General features: G+C 41.5%; 1 protein-coding gene across 1 annotated transcript; it reads right to left on the bottom strand.

Annotated features, from left to right (window-relative positions):
* Positions 1–321: 321 nt before the first annotated feature.
* On the bottom strand, positions 322–24,242 carry psme4a (proteasome activator subunit 4a). The gene is made up of 47 exons (XM_072391174.1): positions 23,567–24,242; positions 22,267–22,407; positions 21,944–22,060; positions 18,197–18,241; positions 17,169–17,318; positions 16,383–16,446; positions 16,199–16,273; positions 15,778–15,900; positions 15,598–15,690; positions 13,629–13,894; positions 13,335–13,521; positions 13,132–13,221; positions 12,963–13,027; positions 12,517–12,667; positions 12,232–12,330; positions 12,076–12,145; positions 11,900–11,967; positions 11,601–11,816; positions 10,884–11,041; positions 10,704–10,799; positions 10,490–10,545; positions 10,342–10,398; positions 10,177–10,232; positions 9,711–9,809; positions 9,519–9,581; positions 9,340–9,435; positions 9,080–9,211; positions 8,756–8,965; positions 7,250–7,386; positions 7,070–7,123; positions 6,847–6,976; positions 6,679–6,760; positions 6,418–6,571; positions 6,213–6,282; positions 5,995–6,120; positions 5,756–5,908; positions 5,400–5,504; positions 5,207–5,298; positions 4,983–5,114; positions 4,663–4,871; positions 4,446–4,531; positions 4,229–4,357; positions 3,667–3,822; positions 2,108–2,270; positions 1,863–1,996; positions 1,631–1,771; positions 322–1,464 (listed from the first exon to the last, which is right to left on the bottom strand). The coding sequence occupies exons 1-46, from the start codon at positions 23,761–23,763 to the stop codon at positions 1,637–1,639; spliced, it is 5,487 nt and encodes a 1,828-aa protein (XP_072247275.1). The 5' UTR covers positions 23,764–24,242; the 3' UTR covers positions 322–1,464; positions 1,631–1,636.
* Between the last annotated feature and the right edge of the window lie 190 nt (positions 24,243–24,432).

Raw genomic sequence — 24,432 nt, 5'->3', positions numbered from 1 at the left:
ATAGGCAGTAGCCTAACAACGGTTACTAGGCAACATAATATCTCCCAATTCGTTCATTTTTAAAGGTAGTGCCACGAGTCACGTGCGACACAGGGCCGCCACCCTTTTCGCATAATTTTTTATTTCTAAAAAGTTATTTTTTATTTTTTTTAAATGGCCCAGTTAAATATTTTGACGTTTTCTGCATATTTGGAGAACCACCAGCTTTCTCTTCTTTCCTGTTCATATCACAGCATTTTTACGACCTTACGAAAAAAGGACCTTCGACCAAGTTCTTTTGTAATATTGCCTCACAGCTTCAATAAAAGCAAAACTCTCGAATACCGTTTTTGTTACAAACAATTTATTGTCATTTCTTATGTTCAAACAAAATATCTAAAAAAAAAAAAGAAAGAAAAGAAAAAAACACTGCAGTTTTGGCACTACACTATATGTAAGTGAGGTACTAAATGCTTTGATGCTTAGACTGGTTTCAAGTCATCAGGGGCAAACACACATACACCACAGTAATGTCATCTCACTGGGTTCTCAGAAAAAGTCAAATGAAATCTGTGTTTAAGAGGGGAAAGGTCACAATTCCGTACAGGCAATTTGGCTTATTTTCTTTATACGTGCATTGAGACACATGACATGGGAATCCAACTGTGCTCCGGTCCTCACAATAAACGCATCACACAGCATGGCAGCGGGGAGCTTGCGCTCTCCCTTTCTTTGCAAGAGTGGATGAAAATACGCTCCATTTCTAACAGATCAGAATCTCAGATATACACTATAGAAAAAAAAAAAGAAAAAAGAAAAACACACTTCAGAACTTCAAAAATAGTAAATAAATAAATGAGTCTGTGCGGATTTGATATACCATGACATACACATACATGATGCATATAATCATATGTAGAACAAACTGCCACACAAACATTGCTTGTTGCAAATTAAAAGTCTAACCTAAAGAGACCGTTGTTTAATCGTCAATTCTCTGTGGCTTGTAGCTAACCCTTCGCTATGCTGGAAGATACTAAACAGCATGTCCTGCACTGGACACGGCGTTGGCTCAGAGCGGATATTTAAGATACAATCCTGAGAAATGTGCGGGACACCAGTAGATGTCATAAAGCATCCCATACACACGCACACGCGCGCACACACACACACACACACACACACGCACGCACGCACGCACACACAAGCCACAAAGAAAGAAAAAGAAAAATCTGTACAGTAATGTTACAAACTGCAGGTCATTCCTACCTGCATGATTGATCCTTAAATATTAAGTATAGTAGAAATGTAAATGAGCTAGACACATAAATACACAACATTTTAATCCTTGTGAGAGCAATGGTGCGGTTCCTTTGTGTTCCACTTCCTCCGGGTCTGTAAGGATACTGTGTTCTTATTAGTCAGGAACTGCAGGTCTCCTCCCCAATGCAAGCTGGCATCTGTGGAGTTTGGGGTTGTCCCAAACTGATAAAAGAGAAACGCAAACGTAACCATTAAAAGGTGGTTTCAGGAGTCATCTTCAAGCAGTGTCTTTTGTACGATATCCAGCCATGACAATCTTTGGATTTGCTTGCAAACGCATTCAAGGACATTTATGTTTCAACACGAGTGGAAAGTTGAAATGCTTTACCGGGTTTTAGGCATAGTAACAAGGGGAGACCAGCAGGTCAGTGAGGACCAGTAGTTGATCATCCGTGAACTGCTGCTTATGTTGCTGCCAGTTGTCGTGGTGAGTCCGGCGGAAGTTTGACAGAGTTTTCTTTACAGTCATCTGAAAGTACAGAACAACAATTACGGCTTTTTTTTTTTTGCTGGACATACAACAAGAAATACATGGTCATCAAATTGCCAGATGCACATACTTCAATGGGTTGTGTGTCATTAAGGTGAGCACTCAAGTCCATCAGCAGCTGAGGCATCCACGTGGGTACATCATATGGGCTAGAGAGAATGCAAGCGCTCAACCCGAGCACACCGGCATGGCGGCGCACCAGGTCTGCAGACGCAAGACATGAAGAATTCCATTGAGATGAGAGTAAACCGCATACTGAGTGCATCATCACATATTTGAGCCGTTAAATCCATAACTGGGAATTGAGTTCCTTACCAGCAGAGGGTATGGTGTCAACTACAGAGCCAAGCTCCCTTTTCCTTTTCTTAGGCAAGCGGGTTTTGCAGAGAGCCTCGAAATATGCCTGCATTGGGGCATCCATGGACAGGAAATTACACTGAAGGAAGCCACTGAGTGTAGTGGCCGCCATTTCTCGCACCTAAAAGACAAAGTAAGGGGTTAGGAATTGTAGCCTTACAGTGTGGTGGGAATTCTAACATAATTATCAAACTGAGAAAGCAGGTCAAAATATCTTGATAGGGTGCAGAAGTCTATGCCGCCCGTCATTGTTTTATATGTTGTCTGGTAAATAGAAGCAGCGATTGTGTTGAACATGTGCAAGCATAATTGGAAAAACACTTTACTTGGTTAAAAACAAAGTTTGAACAGTTCTCATGAGCTCAAAAGTCAGTAGTTGGTATGACCACCTTTATAATTCAACAAAGTCTGAACCCTGGCTGCCTTTTGTTCTATTCTCTGTTCTTCTCAACCAAAAAAACACCAGAAAGCCCAGAGGACTACGCCTCAAGACCACTTTAAGAGATTATAAGAGTCTGGCTCCTTGGAAGCAAAGAATAAATAAATGAGTGGTGGCTCCAGGTGTACCTGCACTAATGTATTTACTGTTCAGGAGAAATGGCTTCAGGATTGCATCAGTTATCTGTCCACCTATGCATATCACAAAATTAAGGCCCGTGGGCGACTCATTACTGGGGCTCCACGGCTTTAAATAAAAGTCTCATCTTTTGCCATCAGTTAAAGCAATGAAAATTATACAGAAATTTTAGGTCATTTTATCCTCAAAGCAATACTTGATGTTAACTCCTGGAGCAAAGTTCCCCTCTTAGTTACACAACCTAAATATATTAAATATTATTTCATTTCAGTTCTATGTTTTTGGACTATTCTTTTTAAATGTGGCCATGCTTTAAAAAAAAAAAAAACAGTAAGACAAACACACTCACTGAGCAAACTGCTAGCAGCAGGGGACATTTCAAACTTAAAAACAAAGAAAGCGAATGCTCATCCTATCTTTTGGCCTTTATGGTAGACAGCTGTTACAGCCAATACTGATACATATATACATATAATACTGATACATAAGCCCAAACACCTTACAGACGAGCTCCAACTACAATTTCAAGGAAATATTACAGGAACAATGTCATGGGACACGGCGTTGGACGAGTATGCCCACTGGCTAGATGGAAGGAAACAGACACATTCTTTGTCTCCACCATCTCTCTCCCTCTTGTGCTCCTTCAATTTGAACATTATTGCCATAGCAACAGATTACTGCAGCCGGTGGTTTCCATAGAAACAGCCAGAGTACTGTGGGGGGGAGTGTGCTGAATCACTACAGTAAAGCTGAAAGTGCCTGCTAGCATAAACAAACATGTACAGAACGATAGCTTATGATCAATATAGCATCAGACTGCTGTATGTTTGTCCATCTTTCAATTATCGTTCACACCACACTATGTGACTGAACTCTTGGCTCGATATTTTGGATGATTTTAACCTTTAAAAATGACGAGACTGTTTTTCTTTTTTACCTCAAGTTGCTCGTCCTCCAGGAGTTTTATCACCAGAGCACGCACGTCATTCACCGCTTTCTGGTCACTCATAAAAGTGAACAGGTTGTAAAAAACCATGATCTGGAGGTATGTGAGCACCGTGTATCGGGCATGCCAGGAGCTGCTACCAGCAATCTGGAACACATCAACAGGCCCACGTTAATAACAGTCTCTGAGTTTCTGTTCCACAGCCTGCACCCAGAATCAGAACACATTTAGGTTTATTGTAAAAAATTATTTGGTCACATTACTACCTGTTGTGTACACGAACAGGTATGCTTATCACAAATTAATCGTCCCCAAAACGGTTGTAAATTTTTATTTGTTTACTCCTCAGTGTATTATGATAATTACAGAATATACAATGTCAGAAGAATTTAAGCATGAACACACGTTTTCCTCTTTAAACCTTTCATCTTTTCCCCCACTTAATGACCTTTCATGCTATAAGATGGTGATGATTTAAAAAAATAAATAAAAAAAGCTTTTTAATTTTGCAAAAGAAGAGTGATAAAACAGCCCCGGCATCCAGATGACTCACCCCTGTCAGGACACTGAGCACCATGGGGATCTGATCTGTGTAGAGGAGTCCCTGAGACATCAGAGACAGACAGGTCTTTGCATCCCTCTTAAGTTCGTCGTAGCTGTCATCGTTTTCAACTGGAGCAATCTAAAACAGAGGAAGGAGAGAAGATTAAAAGAAGAGTTGGTAGTGGAGCAGGTAGCAGCCTAAGGCCACGAAGAAAAGAGTATTTCACCTTGAAGAGCAGGGGAAGTAGCCGTAGTTGCTCTGGGACAGCAGTGGTGAAAGAGCGACCAGCACTTGCAATCAGCCACTTGAGCACTGCAGGTGTTTGTAGATGGGATTATTTAAAGAATGCCTCACAGCTCCATTCATTTCTAAATTGTTCACACCACTCCTGCCATAACCAGTACTCCCAGTAAGGGAAGAGTTCTGACGACGGATCAGCCCACCTGTTTTGAGTAACTTGATCGCTTGCGTCCTCTCATCCTGCTCCCCAACCTCATTCTCCTCAATCACATGGTTCTGGATTTCCTCATCGCCCTCCGTTAGGGGCTTCAGCTGCAACAGAATTCGCTCCGTGAAGTCTGCGATGTGCGGTGAGGTGGTTGGCTGAGTTAATGGCAAGTTGACGTCGATCATGAAGATATACGTAAGCACGCTAGAAAACCCGATCAGAGGGGACAGGATGAGAAAGGAAAATACACGAGGAGTTAGAAATAAAAGAGATTAATGAGAAGATAATCACTTTCAAAATAAAAAAAGACCTCACCTGCCGATTCTTTCCCGTACATTCTTGTACACCTGTGTGAGCTTGGGTTCAAGATATTGTAGCAACCTGTGCAGAAGCTCTGGGACACGCCACTCCTGCTGGGCTAGACCTCCCTGCAGCACGTAGAGACGACTGGAAAGGGAAACAGAAACTATCACAACTTGTCCTGTTGAAAAAAACATAAATAAATAACAGCAGCTTATGGCAATAACATTTGTGCTCACCAGGCATCGACAAAGGAGCCCCCCTCTCCATTGACCGGAGACTCCATTAACATCTCAAACAGCCAGTGAAGCTTCCGCGGGTCTCTGCTCTCCTGTTGAAGTCAGAAACAACACTTATTTGTAAGGATGAATGAGCAACGCGAGTCCAACAAGTAAAGGGGTAATGACGAATAGAAATGAACAAATAGCTTACGCAGGCTGTGGCGATGCAGGTGCCCCAATCTGCATACGTTTCTATAGTGATGTTTGACAGGGCTGTGCGGAGCAAAGGACACAGCAGCTTCCAAAGGTTCTCAACCTGTCATCACAGTGTGCACTTGCATTAGAAAAAGTTTTTTCAAGGGGACAACACATATAAAAAGTAACTTAAACTATAGTAAGTAGGCATATAGAGCAGTTGAGTGGTCACATAATGATACTCGTACATTACTCTGTGCTCGTGAAAGCCTCCAGAAGTTTATAGTAGGAGGAAGAAAAATCGAATGCTTCCCTAAGATAGACCAAATGTTGGCGAAACATTTAACCCCTTTACTCGTTTTAAATCTTTACCTTTGAGAAGCTCCAGTGCTTGCAGCCTCTGATCAGTCCGGAGATGATCTCCGCCACGCAGCGCTGTTTGCTCTCGTGCGAGTCTGTCACAAGGCGTTCCATGTGAGGACGCAACAGAGGCAGAAAGGCATCACCGAAATTACGGAACAACCCCTGGGGGAGCGGGGGGAGGCAAATTAAGTTTTTACACTCATTATTCCGGCTCCCTTTTTGTGAATCCATCATCAGGCACATCTCACCTTGAACAAACAGAATCTGCGGGGGCTGAACTTGTCTTTTCCCTTCCGGTCCTCAAGGGAGAGAAACTCAATGAACTGGTTAATGAACACTGGGTCTGAGAAATGGTCAAAGATGATCTGTTCCCGCTGTTAGGAAGAACATACAAAACGACTTAACAGATGCAGACACCGTGATTTCACACGCCGGCATGTGAAATATTGTTTTTAAGTGCGCAAACCTCCGTCATTTCCTCTCTGCTCAGGTTCTGTTTGGGCTGCTCCTCCTGAGGCGCATACGTCGTCAGTTTTCTAAAGACCGAATAAGAAGCAAAGAAAAATGAAAAACTAGTTCAAGATGTTGTTTGGCAAATATTAGGAGAAATAAAAACCGAAAACATGAGATTAAAAGTAAACGCAGTAAACTGGAACAAAGGAAATGAGAACCTCGGCCAGGAGTAGTATCCCCAGTGAGTCTTTTCAATGAACACACAATGATCCCAGCTCTGCTGTGTGTGTGGCAGCTTGCTGCTGTTGTACTGCAGCCACTGGTTGTCTGAGCGATCCCCCGCTACAATCTTACTCGGCTCCATCACCCCACCTACCGAAGACAGGTGCAGGCTTGTGAGACAGCTCCAACACGCTGCGATTAAAATTAGATTGAAAACATGTGAGCGAAACCTTGCAGGAAATGGCTGTTATTCTTACAGAGCTCTGAGGGGCTGACGGGGACTTTGACATGTGGCCTTTTAATCTGTTTCATGATCCCAGCCACAGCTGATATCGCCACCTAATGGATGAAATGAGACATTTTAAGACGAACGGCTCCACTATCAACTCCACCTGTACATGTCTCCTGAATGACTTATTCCACACCTTGCGCACATAGAGCGAATCGTGGTTGAGGCTTTTCACAAAGAATGTAACAGCTGGAGGTGGGAGCTGGTGGTCGTCTCTCAACAGCAAAGACAAGAAGCCTATTGCAATGTGCTCAAACTTCCAAGGCCTGGAATGGTAAAAGCAGCAGGTGTCACAGGCAAATACAAAAGATAAATGATAATAAACCTGATTTTATTAAGTGTACATTAGATCAACTTACATGTTTCTGTTACTGAGGCAGTCCAGCAGATCACCAATGAGCTGTCTGTATTTACTAAAAAATGTAGAACAATATTAGTATTTGCATATGTTAGGTAAAGAAATACAGGTTTTTTTTTTATTTTTTATACAGGTGCTGGTGTAGAGATGCTTTTTGTCTCATTGTTGGTGTAAAACTTACTCAACAGACTCGGAGTTCTTTTGCTTTTGCCTCCTTAGACCCTCTTCTGCTTCTCCGTCAGAGGGCACAGGTTCCTCAGGGATAGGACCTCCAGTAGTCATCAGTTTGTTCGCCACAGCACAACACTCATCGGGAATCTAAAGGGATGGAAAAAGAGGTATCAAAGCTCATCTATCCGATCCACACAGGAGGGGAAACTTAAAGCCATGTAAAGGAGTGATGTGCGGACCAGGGAACTCCCGCAGATAAAGCAATGGACATGCAACAAGGACAGTTTGCAGGTGCTGTTTGGGCGTCAGTTTAAAAAGGGATTGAATGGTTTCTTCATCAACCTGTACACAACTGTAAAGACGAGCCAGCAAAAACAGGATTTGGGAGAAAAGTTATCAAAAACAAAACACAAATTAGCGCTGACACAAGCTTTCAGACCCTTCAGTGAGAGCGTGAATCCTCTGGCTGCCATGACAGCCTGAGGACTTTCTTAGAAATGATTCTACAAGCTTTCTCCTGTAAGCTCGTCTGTTACTCTTAACAAAATCATTTAACCTCAATCACTTTACAGGGCTCAGGTCTGGACTCCGGCTGGGCAACACAAGCACTTAAAGAGTTTCACGAAACAACTCCCGTCTCATCTTCGCCGTATACTTAAGGATGTTGTCTTGTTGAAATGTAAATTTAAATAATGTGTTGGCACTCCTGAGCACTTTATAATCTATAGAACTACAAATTACGGAAAGAGATGATGAAACTGCAACCTTTAAAAACTTATTACTGTGGCACCAAATGCACTGTGAAAAACTTTGGTACACTGGAATTTTGTGGTACCTGAAAGAAAAAGGTGCACCACAATATTTCTTTCACCAGATCAGAGGATTTAGCTTTTCATGGTCATTCAGGTGGCTTTTGTTGAACCCCCCAGCATGCTATCATTTGCTTTCACGTGATGAATGGCTTCTGTCTGGCCACCGGACCACAAAGACCTGATTAGTGGAGTGTTGTACCAATTGTTCACTTTCTGTAGGGTTTATCCATCTCCACAAAGGAACCAAAGCACACTGACCACTGGGTTGTTGGTTACCTTTCTGATAAAGGCCTTCTAACCCCAGTCACTCTTTTTGGCAGAGGTGACCATAAAGACTATTGTTGGTGAAAAGCAATAATTAAAAATAGTACATTATGATACTTTTTAAAACACAATGAAACCTGTTTGTGCTGGCTTGCATGAAATTGTAGAAATTAAGAAGAAAAACATTAATACAAACTTTTTTAAGATGTATTTTAGGTGTTACAAACCATGTATAAGTATAATTATTATTCAGTTTAGTGACTGTTTTCAATGCTTAATAATTTAGAATTGATACTGCCAATCAAATTTGATGCAGAAAACAAATCACTTAAAGATACTAAAGTTAGAGTTACGAGTTTCTTCTGTCACTGATAAGCAGATTTCCCTTTTACTTTTGATTCCATGCTGCATTTGTGCATGTTTTCAGCGGTGGAACTCACAGAGAAGTCAATGCCGATGGTCTCATATTGGCGATGGATTTTATCTGCAAGGTCGTCAAAGAGTCGCACGATGGAGGGTTTCTCAAGAGACATGGCTGAGCTGAGGCCAGAGCGTACAATGGCAGGCCATGTCAGAGCAATGCACTCCCAGTCGTGCAAATTAGCCAAGCACACTCCACTGTGATTCCCCAGAAGGCAGTACAAAGCGCCCTGGAAACAGACAGACAGAACATGTGGAGACGTTACAAAGAATATTAACTCCTACACACAAAAAGATAAACAATCGTTTCAAAGCTTTTATGGTGATGGGACAAACTGTCGTACCTTGAACTGCTGTTGAGTAACACTGCTGTTGTCTGGGTTGAGAAACTCAAGGACATGGGGGATTAGATCTCTGCAGCAGAAATTGTAGGTTCCCAGTGCAGTGAACAGCACATTTTGAGCTCTGCTGCGTACCTGTAAGAAGGTGGTAAGAAATCTAAATTAAAGGAAATTCTTAGTGTATTAAAAGCACGAATCAGGTTCAAACCAAACAGAAAGCTAAAAACATACACGCATGCTTTAAGGTGTCCCATGGAACTCACCTGACTGTATGTGCTTGTGGTAAGCCTCAACAGATCTCTCATCAGCTCCTGATGACTGGCTCTGTACTGACACCCTTCCACCGTCAGTTTTCTCAGCTGATAAAAGATCAGGATTTGAAAGTCAGAAGCAGAAAAACCCAATCGTACCTGAAGAGGGAATTCATTCATTTCAGACTCGCCTCGTGCTGGAGCATGACTCTGTCGATGAGCAAAGCTCTGATGTGCTGTTTTCTGCCGTGAAGCTGCACACACAACAGCAATTCGTTTTACAACTGGAATTAGTGGCCATTGTGTAAAATAAGTGTCTCTATTGTAACTTTGTGGTTGATTAAACGGCTCTCTCTCTTTTTTTTTTTTTTTAAAAGTCTCACTCTGTTTTCCATCGATTTCTTCACAAGGTTGAAGCTCTTCCAGCGGGAGTCAAACTCGTGCTTGTGAGAACCTTTGAAGTGCAAGAGGTCGCTGATAATCTGAGAAGAATCAAAGTAGCTGTTAATGAGTGTTTGGCAATGAGATCTTTGACAGTAGTCTGCTCATGTAGGAAATACAAGCAGATGAAAACAGCAGGACTCAGAGTCAGTGATGAGGTATATCTGCACATGTTCTTACACAGCAGATGGCAACTTAGGCTAGAGATGCACAATATTTTTGTCAATATCTGATATGCACAGCATCTGCAATGCCAAAGTGTCACAGGCGGTTCATTCCAATGTCGATATTTCATGTTTAAGATTTTATCAACAGACACTGACGATATGCCAACATCATTGTGCATCTCTAACTTAAACGTGCTCCGTTCAAGTATGTGTTTGAATTGTTATTTTACTGCCTACCCACCTTGATGATGGAGAAGAGAGACTTTGTGTCATCTTCGGAGTGCTCCAGGATATAATCTGCAAGAAGAGGGGAAAGAACTCAGAATCAAGGACAGAGAACTACAGCACACTGTGAGCTAGCAGACCAGATGGATGTGGCTGTAGTTTAAGGAGGTGTAACACGTACGCAGCAGCTGTCTCATCACATTACAGATAGCATCTCTGTAGTTCTCTCTGGTTGCATCTGCAAATGAGATGAATATCAAAGGGTGAGATGATGCTGCAACAAACCCTTTAATAAATAACAAATATATTTAAAAAGTATCTTCCATTACCATACTCCATCCCTGTAAATAAGGTGGTCTCATCAAGATTCACCAAGCTATGAACCCTGTGAGGAAAAAACAGACAAAGACACAAAGACAGCTCAAGTACTAGACACTTAAAATGAAGTAAAGATAAAGTAATAAAGCCTTTGCTTAATCTATTTCTATTCTGTTCCTCTGGTTATTTTAGTCATAATTCATTATGTGTATGCAAATCGCTCACAATTCAGGAATGGGCTCTCCTTTTAGTGGAGGCATCAGACTCCCTGCTCCCAGGAGACAGTGCTGAACAATGGTGAGGCTCTGTAGGACGTCATCCCTGGAACCACAAAGTCGTCAACATGTAAGCTCTTGAGGTGTAGTTTTTGTCGGGAGGAGAATGAAGCTCGCATGAGTTCCTTACCTGCTCATATCCTGCTCTCCTTTTGCAAATCTCTGAAGGCGCTGAAGTTCTGGCTGGAGGATCAGGTCCAGCAAATAAAAAGCCAATGAGGTCTCCTCAACACTGGGAACGTGCCACCGGATATCCAAGTTCCACAAGTCCCCAGGCCGGCCCCAGTCCTGCATGGACAATAATATGCATGCATGGTTTTCTATTTCTTTTACCAGATGGCAAAACATGTTAGAAATCTTCCTATTGAGAATTTGTGTCTCGCAGTCACTTTAACAATTTCCAGACTGTCGCTCAGCTCTAATAAAATCCTGATTTTACAACTGCAGCGTCTTCAGACAAAGCAACGATCGAAGTAACTTAAAGACAACATCTGGGCAGTGAATTCAGCTCGTCTTATGAGTAAGTTGATCTCCCTCAGAACTAGTCAGAAGAGGCAGAATGTCTTAAATGTTTTCACACACAGCCCACGGCTCGGCGGTATCCGACTCACTTAAGTCAACTTGATTTTTCCCCCCTGCAACAATGATAGAAGTCCAATTAAATTGCCAGGCTGCCCGTACTGATTGAGTGCCAAGTGTCTATAACTGCAAGTGCTTGTTCCTGACTGTATCACACTCAGAGATCAGGGAAATTCAATTTTAAGCTTATGGTTTCAAAGTTTTAAGCACTAATTGTGACACTGATTTGAGTCGAGCAATGATATTGACCAGCAACCAACAAACGCACCTTGATGGGGAGGTAGTCACTGACTGGTTGGTGGAAGCCTCCAGGCACACTGCAGTACTCGGTGGGGTAGATGAGGGCAGTGGAGCGAAGGATGTGGTGCAACAGGTTGCAAGAGAGAATATAGCCCTGCTTACACTTGAGGTGAAGCGTCAATTGCAAAATCTGGACCAGGTCAGAACGATAGGGCAAGATTTTGTCACCGTCCACCCGAGACACCTGAAAAAGGTGAAGAATACAGTTACAGCATTACATTTGAGATAAGAGGCATGGGCAAATACAGGGTTTGAGAGTTATTTCACCTCAGAGAGCAGCTGGAGATTCCACAAAAACTCCTTATCGAGCTCTTCATCATTCAACACTTCCTCATCTGTTAAAAGAAGGTGAGTATCAGGGAAGATGCAAAAGACTCAAGGGGTAAAACGCGGGTCATACAAACCTCTTCCTTAATGCTTATTTGTGTGTTTTGATCACTTACTGACAGCAATTTGGTTTATGGCATTGCAGCAGTGTGGCACAAACATCTTCAGCGACTCTGCAGGGTGACACTAACAACAGAAACACACAGAGGATAAATACGGTGAACTGAAAACCTGACGGAGGGTGCGCTCGAGTGCGAGATGGTAAGACTTACCTTTGCAGCAGCTCGACACATATCAGCCACCATTCTCCCAGCAACACGCGTCTCAAAGATGTTAGTGGTTGCAAAGTTGAATACCTTTTCCAAAGCCACCTATTACAATTATATCACAAGCATGTATATCATTGAGCTGCCTACACACACAGACAGAAATATTTCAACGCTGATCCGACAAGAAAAAGAAAAAAATCGTAACATAGCTTTACTTTTAATAGCTAAAATTTCTTTGGAGTATCTGTAAAATGAGAAATGAGTGAAAACTGTGAAAACAGACGAGACCTTGAAGATGTCCAAGGAGCACTGTGTGAGGATGGTGCTAAAGGTGGAGGACAGCCCGAGCTCCACCAGACTCTCCAAATGGGTCATTTTCTCCGTTTCCGTTTCCTCTCGAGTTTGTTCCAGAGTGCTGCTGTCTATCAGGGCAAAGCACCTGCGCAGAACCAAAAAACACACGTTTAAACGTTGGGATATTACTCCTCTCAGACACTGTACACAGAACATACTTGAATTCGATATGTAAACACCATCACATCATCTCAAGGTGTGGTTAGATAATCCACCTTCTCATTAACATAATGAGACGCCAAATATTTTTGACCTGTATTATATGACACATGCTAATTAGATGACCCGAGAAGTGATGTGATGTCATTACTATTACAACTGCATGAAATCTGATGACTTGGTTGTCTTTCAGTGCAACGTTTTGCATAAAAACTCAGTACCTGTCCATGAACTGAAGCACAAAGTCTTCAAACTCGGCTGAGGCGGAGCACAACTCCCTTTCCACCTGCAAGTACCAAAAAATAAAATTAAATAATCCCGTTTTGCACTGATCACAAAGCATATATTTGAGTTAATTATGAGAAAGTGTGAATGATAGCAGATATTCACCTCTGTCAAATCTGTTCTTTCATGAAGGGCAGAAGAACAATCCACCAAAGGCACAAGAGTCACAAATGTAGCAATAAACTGAAATGTGATCTGCAGAAACAGGAATGAACTTTGTGTCACATTCAAGCAGTGAACGTGGAAAAGGAAAACGTCACGGAAACCCTGAGAGTGCAGACAGAAAATGAACAAACAATGGAGCGCACCATGCACTTGCTGAAGTCGTTTGGGTCCACGCCTGGCAGAGCCCTCATGAGCAGGGGCAGCATGTGAGTAGGTCCCTCAGGAAAGCGCATCCCACCTGACACGAGGCTCCGTGCCACACCAATCATGCAGCTCAGAGTGGCTGTCAGCTGGTGGGGCTCCGTTAAGGTCTCCAGAGCAGGATATGTTCTATGGCGAGGCCAGAAAACAATTAGCCCTTTTTGTTCATTTGCATTTGTGGCCTTCTCTGTTATCGAATTTTAAAAAAAACAGCTCGGTTTACAGTATAAACTTACTTCTCAAGCACAGGGGGAATGACCAACTCAGGTCTCATCAGAGCTAGGTTTTGCAGGGCCTGGGCTGCATCCAGACTCCCCGTCTTGCTGAACATAGCCAGCAGAACTGGCTGCATCATGCTCTGGACAAAGTCAGTGATATCCTCCTCTGTGAGCTTGTGACTCTCCGGTATTGGTGTTAGCCAAGAAGGCTTCCTGTAGCGCTCTCGGTGCAGCCGCCGAACCACGCTGGCTGGGAGACGCTGAAGCAGCTTCATGAGCTTCATCTGGACATCAGGACAAGGGGACAGAAAGACAGATACATGACAAAGGGATGACAGAGGGCGACAGTTTGTCTTCGTGTACAGATGGAGAGGTAGAGGATGCTGTGGGGAGCGTCTACAGACACCGATGATGTAATGGACATAAAGACACCGTGAACACAGCTTTATCTACTCATTTAGTATTTTTCTGTGCGAAATTCGGAAACTTTTTCTTCATTTTCTTTTTTTAAAATCAAATTTTTCACTTTAAGGAGTGAAACTTTACCACATAAAGAAGTTCAATTCAAGTTACACTTGTTTATCCGGTGAAAGGCTTGGCAGAGGCTCACTGTTGGTTACACATGAGTTCGCTCTCTCACATTTCTTTTGACAGATTGCAAAACACTATTTCCATGTAACGAAAAAGCTAAATGGCTCAACATGTTACATGTGTCCAAGCGGCAGCCTCAAATACACACAAGCCCATTTTCCCCTGCCAAAATGAAAGGTTTGCGTATGAGGACACCTTGCTGCCTGTGCCGCTTCAGATCCAGTACACACGGGAGCCCTTAAAACAGAAAGGCATGTGGCCATGGTGCCAGTGACCTTTATTACCATTGCAACCATCTCACTCACATGTCCTGCTGTTATTTATGAGCTACCAATATATACCCAACAAGATCCAGGAGGCTTCCTTGAGACTGATGACTCGTCAGTCTCAGAGAGGCTGTGTCACTGTAAATATTTCCGTGCCCTGTCAAAGTTATGGTCCTTAAATTCACCTGAAGAAGTGAGATTAGAAGTAAGATGCTCTACAGACCTTGAAAACCCTCTTCAGTTTATTTTAGTACAATATCTGCCAAGGACAAAATAATGATGCCCGTTTTGGTTGCTTCACATGCGACCGAGTCGCCGGAACAGCTTCAGTTTGAAACATGCCATTTGCTTTCTATTCCGAATTTAGATTCACGTTTCTATTTTGAGTTTGAACTGAAATGTGATGACAGTTGTTGAGTGTTTTCTTATGTTGCCAATTCTATGAATAAACAAAGCACACACCGTTCTGATAACAAGGATTTTTTCTTTAAGTGTTAGAATAACCTTTGAATATATCTGCTTTTGTTTGTTTTTAAATCTTACATTTTGCTGCTCATTTAGTCAGAAAAGAGGAGGTAAAACCAGAGCTGTTTAGGGGTTTTAAAAAAACTGAACTTTTTCTCTGTTTACGAGCTATTTTACCCCACTTGTATGCTACGGTAACATTAATCTTAATCATCAAATTATTCAGACCGTCTTGGCGAGGAGCCAGAGTTTTGTAACAGGTGGTTTTTGGCTCCCATTTTTGTTTGGTTTTGTGTAGTACTGATCAAATGATAGCAGTCCTCAGAGGTATGTAAACATCATGTGACGTAAAAGACATTGTAAAATATTTACCAAAGAATAAAGTCAAAGCCACTGTTTATCGCCTGACAACAAATTAGCTTTGTAGATATTTTTAAATCGGCATTGAAAAACTGAAAAGTACTCCGAACCGTTGATTTCCCAGATGGAAGATCCACAATGATCCTAATGGGTGATTAAAAGCTGTTAATGGTGCTAGTCTGTTAGTTATATTGAACTTCTGCCTAAAGAAAAAAAAAAAAGGTGCTGTAACTAATGAAGAAGAGAAGATGTTTTATGGTCTCATCAGTTCTACAGATATCAACAACAAGTAAGACGTGACTCACCAGCCAGCGGCCATGATTTGATGGGTGAAAGAAGGATGTGATACTGTTGAAAAGGCCACTGAGCTGTGCTTGAGCTTGCTTGCTGGGTCCTCCCTGAAAGTGGTATAGCAAAGGTCTCTGAGCAGTCATGTGCACGAAATACAGGGAGCACAAAATTAATTTTATAGTGAATAAGCTGACCAGAAGGGATGACACCCAAAGCACCACATGGCCGATGTCGTAGGCATTGGTAATGTAACGTGGTACCATCATCTGACCGGTTCCCACAGGGAGATTTAGACTCCTCAAAATTCTTGTGAAAATCTGAAATGAGGAGAGAAAAAGAAATAAAAGAGTTTAATGTTTTCGTAAGACTCAACATTTGATTGGGATGAACGGGTCAACACTTCACTGTCAGAGGAAGCACAAACACGATGCAAGTTACTTCAACTCTAAGACAGAGAAACTTGATAGTTTGACAAACAGCAAAAGCCATGAAATATGAACCATGAGACCACGTGGGAGCATGTGCCACCGTCCTCAAAACAAACAAATGCTCGGTTGTATAATGAGTGGCTGAAAGGAGTTATTCAGAGAAAAAAAAAAAAAAGAGGCAACAAACCTTAGGAATATAAGGATCCCAATCAATGTAACCAATGTTGTCGTTGGCCAAGCGAGCAAACAGATTGACCAGGTGCTGCAAATGTGCAGAATAACACGTCACACAAAGACAGGGAAAAATAATCTCTGCCGTACATTTCAGCTATTTTTTTATTTATTTTTTTTAAACACATCAATCTACTCACAACTTCCCAGCTTGGCAGATTCTGTACAGACACCCATAGATTGATCAGCTCATCCAACCACAACCTGTCAGACAAACAGAGTGTTACAAAAGTCCAAAATATACATGTGAAAGGTGCCAAAGAAACATTTAGAATGGAGCTATGACTGAATAGTTGCAGATGGCAACTGTGATGGATGCATCAGCACCTTTAGACATTAAGAAGGTCTCATATTTGCATCCCACATTTAAGGAATGCTCTGCCAGTGATATGGGGCCTGGAAAATTCCCACACCCCCTCTCTACGCTATAATGCGGAGATGTGTGTTTAATTGATTTGGAAAAAATCAGCGGAAATACTGTGAATCACACTAAATCACTGTGAACAAAAAAAGAACCTTTCTTAATCTAAAGGGTTATGAATACGATGAACTGGAACAGGGCCTTAGTTCTAGGTTCTTTTATAGCTTTTATAGCTCTCTTCTTTGTGGCTCCATAATGAATACGGCCCTCACATATTTATACAAACACCTTTTCCATTATCCTTGCCAGCCCAGAGTGGCTGTAATGACGTCTGTATCAGGAGCCGCTACCTTTGTGACTGGCTGACGTATCTGTTGCTGAGGACAACTAAAATAACGTCACCCCTCATCCATTCACCCCACCACCCCCACCCCCCTCAGACAAGCCAAGCCACTCTTCACCCCATCTCAAATTCCTTTAGCTAAAATGGCTTCAAACAAGGGCAATATTTTCTAATCATTGACTCTCATCTACAGAAACTACAGAAAGTTAAGAGGTTCCTTACTTAAACCCCTTGTGATGCAGTTCTGGAGGCAAAGTTGTGGGTAAAAAGAGCTCAAAGTAGCTGATTGCTCTTTGCATGGTGACATCAAAGGGACAAAGCAGTGGTCTCCACTCATCCAGCATCTCCTGAGTAGCATTCTCAGAGAAGTATCTGCGTGAACACAGAGAGAATTAAGAGAGAATTGATTAATCATTGCAGCTCTAATCTCTGGTATATCAGTGGTCAAAATGTATCAACACTGCAAACTCGACATTGATGTTCAAATGAAGCTGCAAACACTGATATTTCAGTGTTGCACAATGTCCCACAGAAGGGAGATTAAAAGTCCAACACCTGATACATTTTAGGTGCTGCTCTAAATCCCATTGTTCCACTGGATTTTCATTACGTGCTTGTATAAGTGCTTGCATAAAGCCATCGTTTATTTAAGGTCATCAAACATTTTCACAATTACGACATTCATCGAAGGCCTCCAATTAGGGACCCTCGGCGTGCCTCACCGCTGATTCACAGTAGCTGCTACAAATCACTCTTCCTTCCCACAGTTACAGGAAACTCTCACATAAGACAGAATTAGATGAGGTAATAGGATTATCTACCTACTCTAAGTGTAAACTGAGGTACGAGTCCTCGCACTTGCCTAAGATATCTAAAAAAAAACCAACTGCGGTGAACTCGATCATGTGGACCTGCTGGTGACAGCAGACTGTTTCAGCCAATGAGGAATTTTATTAAATTCAGACTACGGCATTCTGAATTTCCTCACCTGCTGCAACATCTAACACACTGACGGGGGGGGGGTTCTTGAGGAAACTGTAATTTTCATGTATATTTTTCATTTAAAGCTTTTACTATTATAATGTCCTGTCAAGGTGATTAAAAAAACAAACAATGCAAGTAAATACAACACAAATTCGAACCACTATAAACTTTCACAAAGCGGTTTAATCAAACCACTGCAGGTGCCAAAAAATTGACGTCAACGTGAGGTAGGGCATTCAAGGGCAGGTATATTAAGATGTACTTACGGTCTGCAGCTTTTCACAAGGGTTTTCAACACGCTTTCCACTGAGCTAGAAGGAAAGAAAGTGAGAAGAAGAAGAGAACATTATTAAACGTGCCAGAGCGACGCTGATGTTAGTGAAACAGCCATCACACCAACGCATGCACACAGGAATCTCTATGCATCCAACTAAAGGACTGTGAGGGAGAGACGACTTTGAGCGGTTGCAAAGTAATTCAACTGGAAAGAGATTTTACAGCAAAATATACAGATGTGTGTATGTTTATTTACTCCTTTAGCCATCTATGACATAATCTTGACACAACAAAAATCACCAACTTATAAGGGTGGTTTTGGACTGAAAAAGAAAGAAGGAATCACACATTACAAACTTTCAACGCATCTTCCCCACGTAGACCGCAGGTGTGGGACTCTGGTCGCATTTTGGTGTTAAAGTAGGACCAATAAAACCTTTACTAGTGAGCTCCATCCATTTTCTACACCCGCTTAATCCAATTTAGGGTTGGGGGGGGGGGGGGGGGGGGGCTGGAGCCTAACCCAGCTGGTGAGCTCCCTGACTTACAGCTGGTGAGCTCCCTGACTTATAATTCCACTTTTCTGCTCACATGCAAACTCAAGCCATGGCTGCTTGGAAACACCCTGAACAGAGTGTACACTCTGAGGGAATGAACGCTAAATTTCACCAAAGCCGTTTTCACGCATGCACTGGAATCCTGACATTTTTGATAAATGTTTCGGAGCGGTGGCACGTACAAATGCAAAAGTCCCCCCTGGTGAAATATCTCCCGAGCATCAGCAGGTGAGACAATGTGCGACCACAGCTGCAAACAATCTGGAGCATTTACTGCCTGTGATAACAGGAGTTGCTCTTTCATTCTCCTCTCTGCTTATCTGTGTGCTCCCTTCTCATCCTATGAATCCCCGTGGAAACATACATATACATGTGCTATTAATAGCAACACAACAAGGAGCTTCGACTGCTATTTCCAACAAGTTGGGGGGAAAAAATTAATACATTTCGGCATCATATCCTGCCTCCTGTACAATAAAGACATGCCCTGTCTCCAGCAGAAAGCCTCCTCTGTGAAACACATTTGTGAATAGAAAGTCAAGACCAAACTTTCCGCACTTTCTCCTGAAAAATCTCCAGCGTCAATGTGTGAAAACGGCTGGTGAGACATATGCATCAGAGTTCAAATTGATTTTTTTCAGCCCAATACTGTCCGAGAAAGAGGGAAAAAGTCCTAAACAAGTTCTACAAGTGCTGTTTAGTAAAGCAGGGATGATGAGCTTCACAATAAAGTAGTAGGGTGGGTATAAAACAGAAAAAAAAACTAAACATTATGGGAGAACTGATATAAAAGCTAATTCTGCAGTTAATCTGACATATTTAAGGATAGCAAATCAACATTCTAGATGGAAAAACTAGGAAATAAAGATGACAGATAAGAGGAGCTCCAAGGGAAAAATATATAAAAGACAGAAAAATCTGGTGTCATTCTCTGATTTGAGGGACAGAAGAATAAAAGAAAATCTGTTAGCTGCAGTGCGACAGTCTCCAATATGAGTGAAATGTTAACATTGATAAAGTCTTGGTTTTTTCTGTACTACAAACTGCATTTAGGGTGTCCACCGTGCCAGGTTTTCTCATGCACTGTATACAAAAAAAACAAAAAAAAAAAACAAGTGCCAGTAAGAATGAATTTCAATAAAACACAAAGAAGTATTGTCCTTACCACCTCTGAACCAATTTTAATATTATGAGTTTAGAGGAAGAACGAGGCCGTGGAGAACTAAATGTAAAAAGAGACAAAGGCAAAAAACAACATTTTCAGCACACAAAAAGTGCCAATTGCTCGAAAGCTATGCATCACCTTTTAAGACATTAACGTTGCCAAAGAATTCTGCTTTGCGTGTATTAGTATAATTTAGCTACTTTGAAAGGTGCGAGCAAGCAATCAGCAAAAGCAGCTTACGTTCATAGGCTGTATGTTAAGGTGATGTGCCAGCACAGCAGTTTGTGGTAAATCTACAATGTTCACATAGCACCATAAAAGAGCACCTCGCACTGCTCGCCAAGACCTTCGTGTGCACCTTTAACAGGATGTTGCAGAGGATAAACTTGAGTTGATGTAAACTATCTTAAGTTCATAGTGGATTTTGTTCCCTGTATAAAGCACAATTATAAATGCTGTGTGATCTAAAACATGCTCCACTTGCTCTCCCCAAACTGGCCAAATTAAACGTCACAAGTAGAGTGTATTCCAACTGCAAAAACATATGACCTAAAGTAACCAGAGGTTAGAAAACACTGGCTTATGAAACCGTTAAAATTGATTTATAAACATATCAAGCTACGTAGCCAAAGCACGGAAACAAGTGAGTGTACAGATTTGTATTAAAAAAAAATGGCAGTGACATAACAGGCAAGAGCTATGAAAGTAGTTCATGAAGGCAGAATAATAGAAAATAATAATAAAACCTCCTCAAATGTGCCATTAAACAGCAGCACAGGGAGGTTAACTGAAGAGCCTGGCCCCAAAAAGCAGAGACATGCAACGTCATTTTAAAAAATAGGGAGACTTTCAAAGCAATGTTTCTGGAAAGATGATGGCACCGTAGTGCTGCTCTGAGTCGCACAGCTGAAAAAGGCCACCAATAGGTGATTAACTAAAGAAAAGAAATACGATTCCTGCTACACCTGGACAAAGCTGGCCAATCGCTGTGTGAAGTGGGTGTGAATCTTAAATAATTCCTTTTTTTGAAGCGCTTCAGATAAGAGCCAAAATAGATAAGGCTGACACTGCAAACGTGTGATAAGAATGACTTTTTAGAAACGCAACTCGACTGTCTGACTCACTAATGAATGCAGTGTGTTACGCCAACACGTACAGACAAACAAAATCCTCGTTGTGTACAATCTGCATGTAGTGAAGTGCACATATTAGTTTAAATTCCATGCATCTAAAATTAAGCAGGACTGAGCAATATGGGCCACAAATCGTATCAATATCCTCTGCCTGCAAGGCAATGAACAATAAATATTCCAGTCTTTTGTAAGAGTAAATTACAGCCTTTTGCCTAATGTCAGCCCTTTAGAACTATTTGTTTCTTCCCTACTCACTGTGGTAACATGAGGCATATTGTATTTTAATACAGCCAAACCCCATTAACATTACTCTCATTTATATCTTCCATTTTTATTGTCAGGCAAACAAAACAGTATGAAACAGTGACTGAAACCCTTCCCTTGTATATCAACAGTCACTTACTTATGACTGCTTTGTTACTTTATCACAAACTAAGGGTAAGACTTTTTTGCGATTTCCAAAACAGTTTCACGTAAGAAGATCACTAAGAAGGAAAGCCTGTTGTAATGTGCAGCACGCTGCCATGCAATCAGCTGAACGTGCTGTTGGAAAAACCCAAGTCCTTGCATAGGTGACGCGACATAAGTGATTCTGGTCAGTGGGATGCAGCTAAGGTTTCTCCAAAGAGTAACGTGCTTCTCTGAACAGAAAACAGAATCTAAAGACCAAGTCCCCAAGTTACTGAGGAGAATTTCAGAGGCACAGCTTTCAAGGAGAAACGGGTTCCATACACTGCACCAACATAAATGGTGTGGTTTCTTTCTATATCGCCTTTAAAAAATATGCAAGTACAACTAAAGAGGCCAATATTGCCCACACCTAAGATTAAGCACACTGTAAAAAACTTATTATAACAAAATGAGTAAAGAATAGAGTTATACTTGGGAAACCAGTTGAGGCCCAGATGCTCCGTCTTTGAGAATAGAATCCTGTCATGTAGCTCATACAGTGGTCTCCATGGCAACTCAAGGTCCTCCCTTGACAGTAGTTCTCTTTTCCTGTTAGATCAATAACACATCCATACAGATGAGCACACATGGAAAATAGCTCTTCATAAAGCCAGACACTGTAAATAAAAAAAAAATACAACACAAACAAACCCCTAAAAGATTGGACTACATACATTTTTTTAAAACTACGTACAAGTAATTGTATATTCAAGTACACGGTTTGATGAGAGAACACAGATGGGGCCTATTCTTACTTGAGGAGGTTGATAAGAAGGCGAGCAAGTCCCTGCATCATGCTGATCTCCAGTTTGGGGATTGTCACTAGCTCATAGAGCAACTTGATGAACAGTACATGGTCTTCTTTGCTGAACTTCCGTCCATACAGTCTCATGTACCTTAATAAGAAGTACAGATTTAGAGAAAACAGTGTCAGATTTGACCTATGTGACGAATGGTAAGAACACTAGTTTGTGTCAACAAAAACATAAAACACTTATTTAATTAAAAGTATAGGAAACCACTTTATTTGTCAATGTGACTAAAGCAGCAAAACCTTTCATGACACCTTTTGAACACCATTATACAAAATTTGGGTCACCACAGCACCAAACTTTCCATCTCTCTGAGCCGGCAGTGAGTCACTGGACAGAGTAACGCTCCAGCACAGAGTACTGAAACGGATTAAACAAAGCCCAATGACCAGGGAAAAAAAAACAAAGCAAAAAAACAAGAAAACCATCGTCACGTTGATATATTTCCTAATGCGACGCCGCTTCTTACTAGATAACTGAAACCAAAAGATATATATGTGTGTGTGTGTGTATGTATGTATATATATATATATATAGACCATGTTTTTAATTTATAAAACTTAGTAAAATAACAACAGGCAAGAGAGTAAAAGGCTTGGTTGGTAAAAAACTTGATGGTCTTCTCCATAAGCATGACACTGCATAATGAATGCTGGAAGATCCTTCAGGCCCATCTACAGCAACTTCAAAGGAAACTCACAAGTCCATAAAATTGTATATTGGACGGGCTGTCACCTGACTCGCTGAATCAAAAAGAAAATGTCAAAAGCGGAACACAAGCACAGCAGTAATGACAATGACCTACTACTGTACTCTGCTGTCTGGGTCACGCAGTGTATTTGACACTCCACTGCTCAGATTATGAAAGCAATATCGCTCCTTATCAGAAGCACAGATCAGTTTGTAGTTTTCTGGGAGTTAGCAGCTATGTATTTGAAAGATTATTAAAGGGGAAAAAACAAAACATTAAACTCATACTCAAACCACTGTCTTTGGTGATTTCGTTTTCATAGTACTTGTTTAATCAGTCAGTACCCGGTGCATGTTCATTGACAAACTGTTATTCAAACCAAGTCTATCTTTGGCCAAATGGATGACGTACTCGCCAAATGTTTCACATTACGTTATATAGTTACTTAAACGACTGCTGACATAACTCAAAGAGGCTCAAGATTGAAAACATTAGAAAAAGATAAACAACTGTTAGTGTTCCGTTAGAAAACCGGAGGTGAGTGTTACTTACGTGGAAAGTTTCCTCGTCCAGAACAGGACACCGGGCCATATCTCTCTGAGCTGTACAGCTCGGCCAAGATTTCCTTTTATTTTGTTCAAAATGTCATTGGATTCATAATCTAGCCTATCTGCGTACGGCAAAAGTTTGTTGTATACGATGTCTTTTTGAGGAACAAAACCCAACGTGTCAGACTGTGCCTTTTTCATATTACAAATTGAAACCGGCTAGCTCAACTATGCTAGCAATCTTTTTTCTTTCTTTTAAACTTCGTTCGAGTCCTTGTTGCACGTTGTTACGCTAACAGGCTAAATTAACGGCTAGCAACCCCCACTAGCGACCTTAATGAATAGTGTGGTTGTTGTGGCCCGCACAGAGATGAAGTTATGAGATTCACAAGTTCATGACACGCTAGCTCACCATCTAGCTTAAGTTAAATTAGCTCCCGATACCTGAAAGCACAACGCTAACAGTGACATCTTATAAAGATATAAAAGCTAACACAAAAAGAGAAACAACTTTGAGCAAAAAACGCCTTGGCACTGGAATTTTTCTCTTTCGGCCAACGTAATCCTAAAAGCCTGACAGTCAGCTAATGGTCTAGCTAAAGTTAGCTCTCTACTACAAAAAGCACTGTCATATCCCAAGGTCTGTTAGCGTCGACTAATTCATCCAACTGCTGCAAAGGAGAGCGCAGACGACACCTAGCTACCAGCGACACAACATTTACGTCATATCCGCTGGTTTCCACAAGAACTACGCTTCCCAGAATCCCCTCTGTATTCAAGCTTTTTATAAACCTTTAGCCATTCAAACAGGATGATCGACTTAGGACGCGGTGTCCTCTAATGTATTTTGCTCTGCGGAATCTCAAGGAA

This window comes from Leuresthes tenuis, unplaced genomic scaffold (assembly GCF_036924035.1).
Source record: "Leuresthes tenuis unplaced genomic scaffold, fLeuTen1.0.hap1 SCAF_8, whole genome shotgun sequence".
NCBI classification, from domain to species: domain Eukaryota; kingdom Metazoa; phylum Chordata; class Actinopteri; order Atheriniformes; family Atherinopsidae; genus Leuresthes; species Leuresthes tenuis.
The sequence above is the reverse complement of the archived record's forward strand: the minus strand, read 5'-3'. Positions and strand labels throughout refer to the sequence as shown.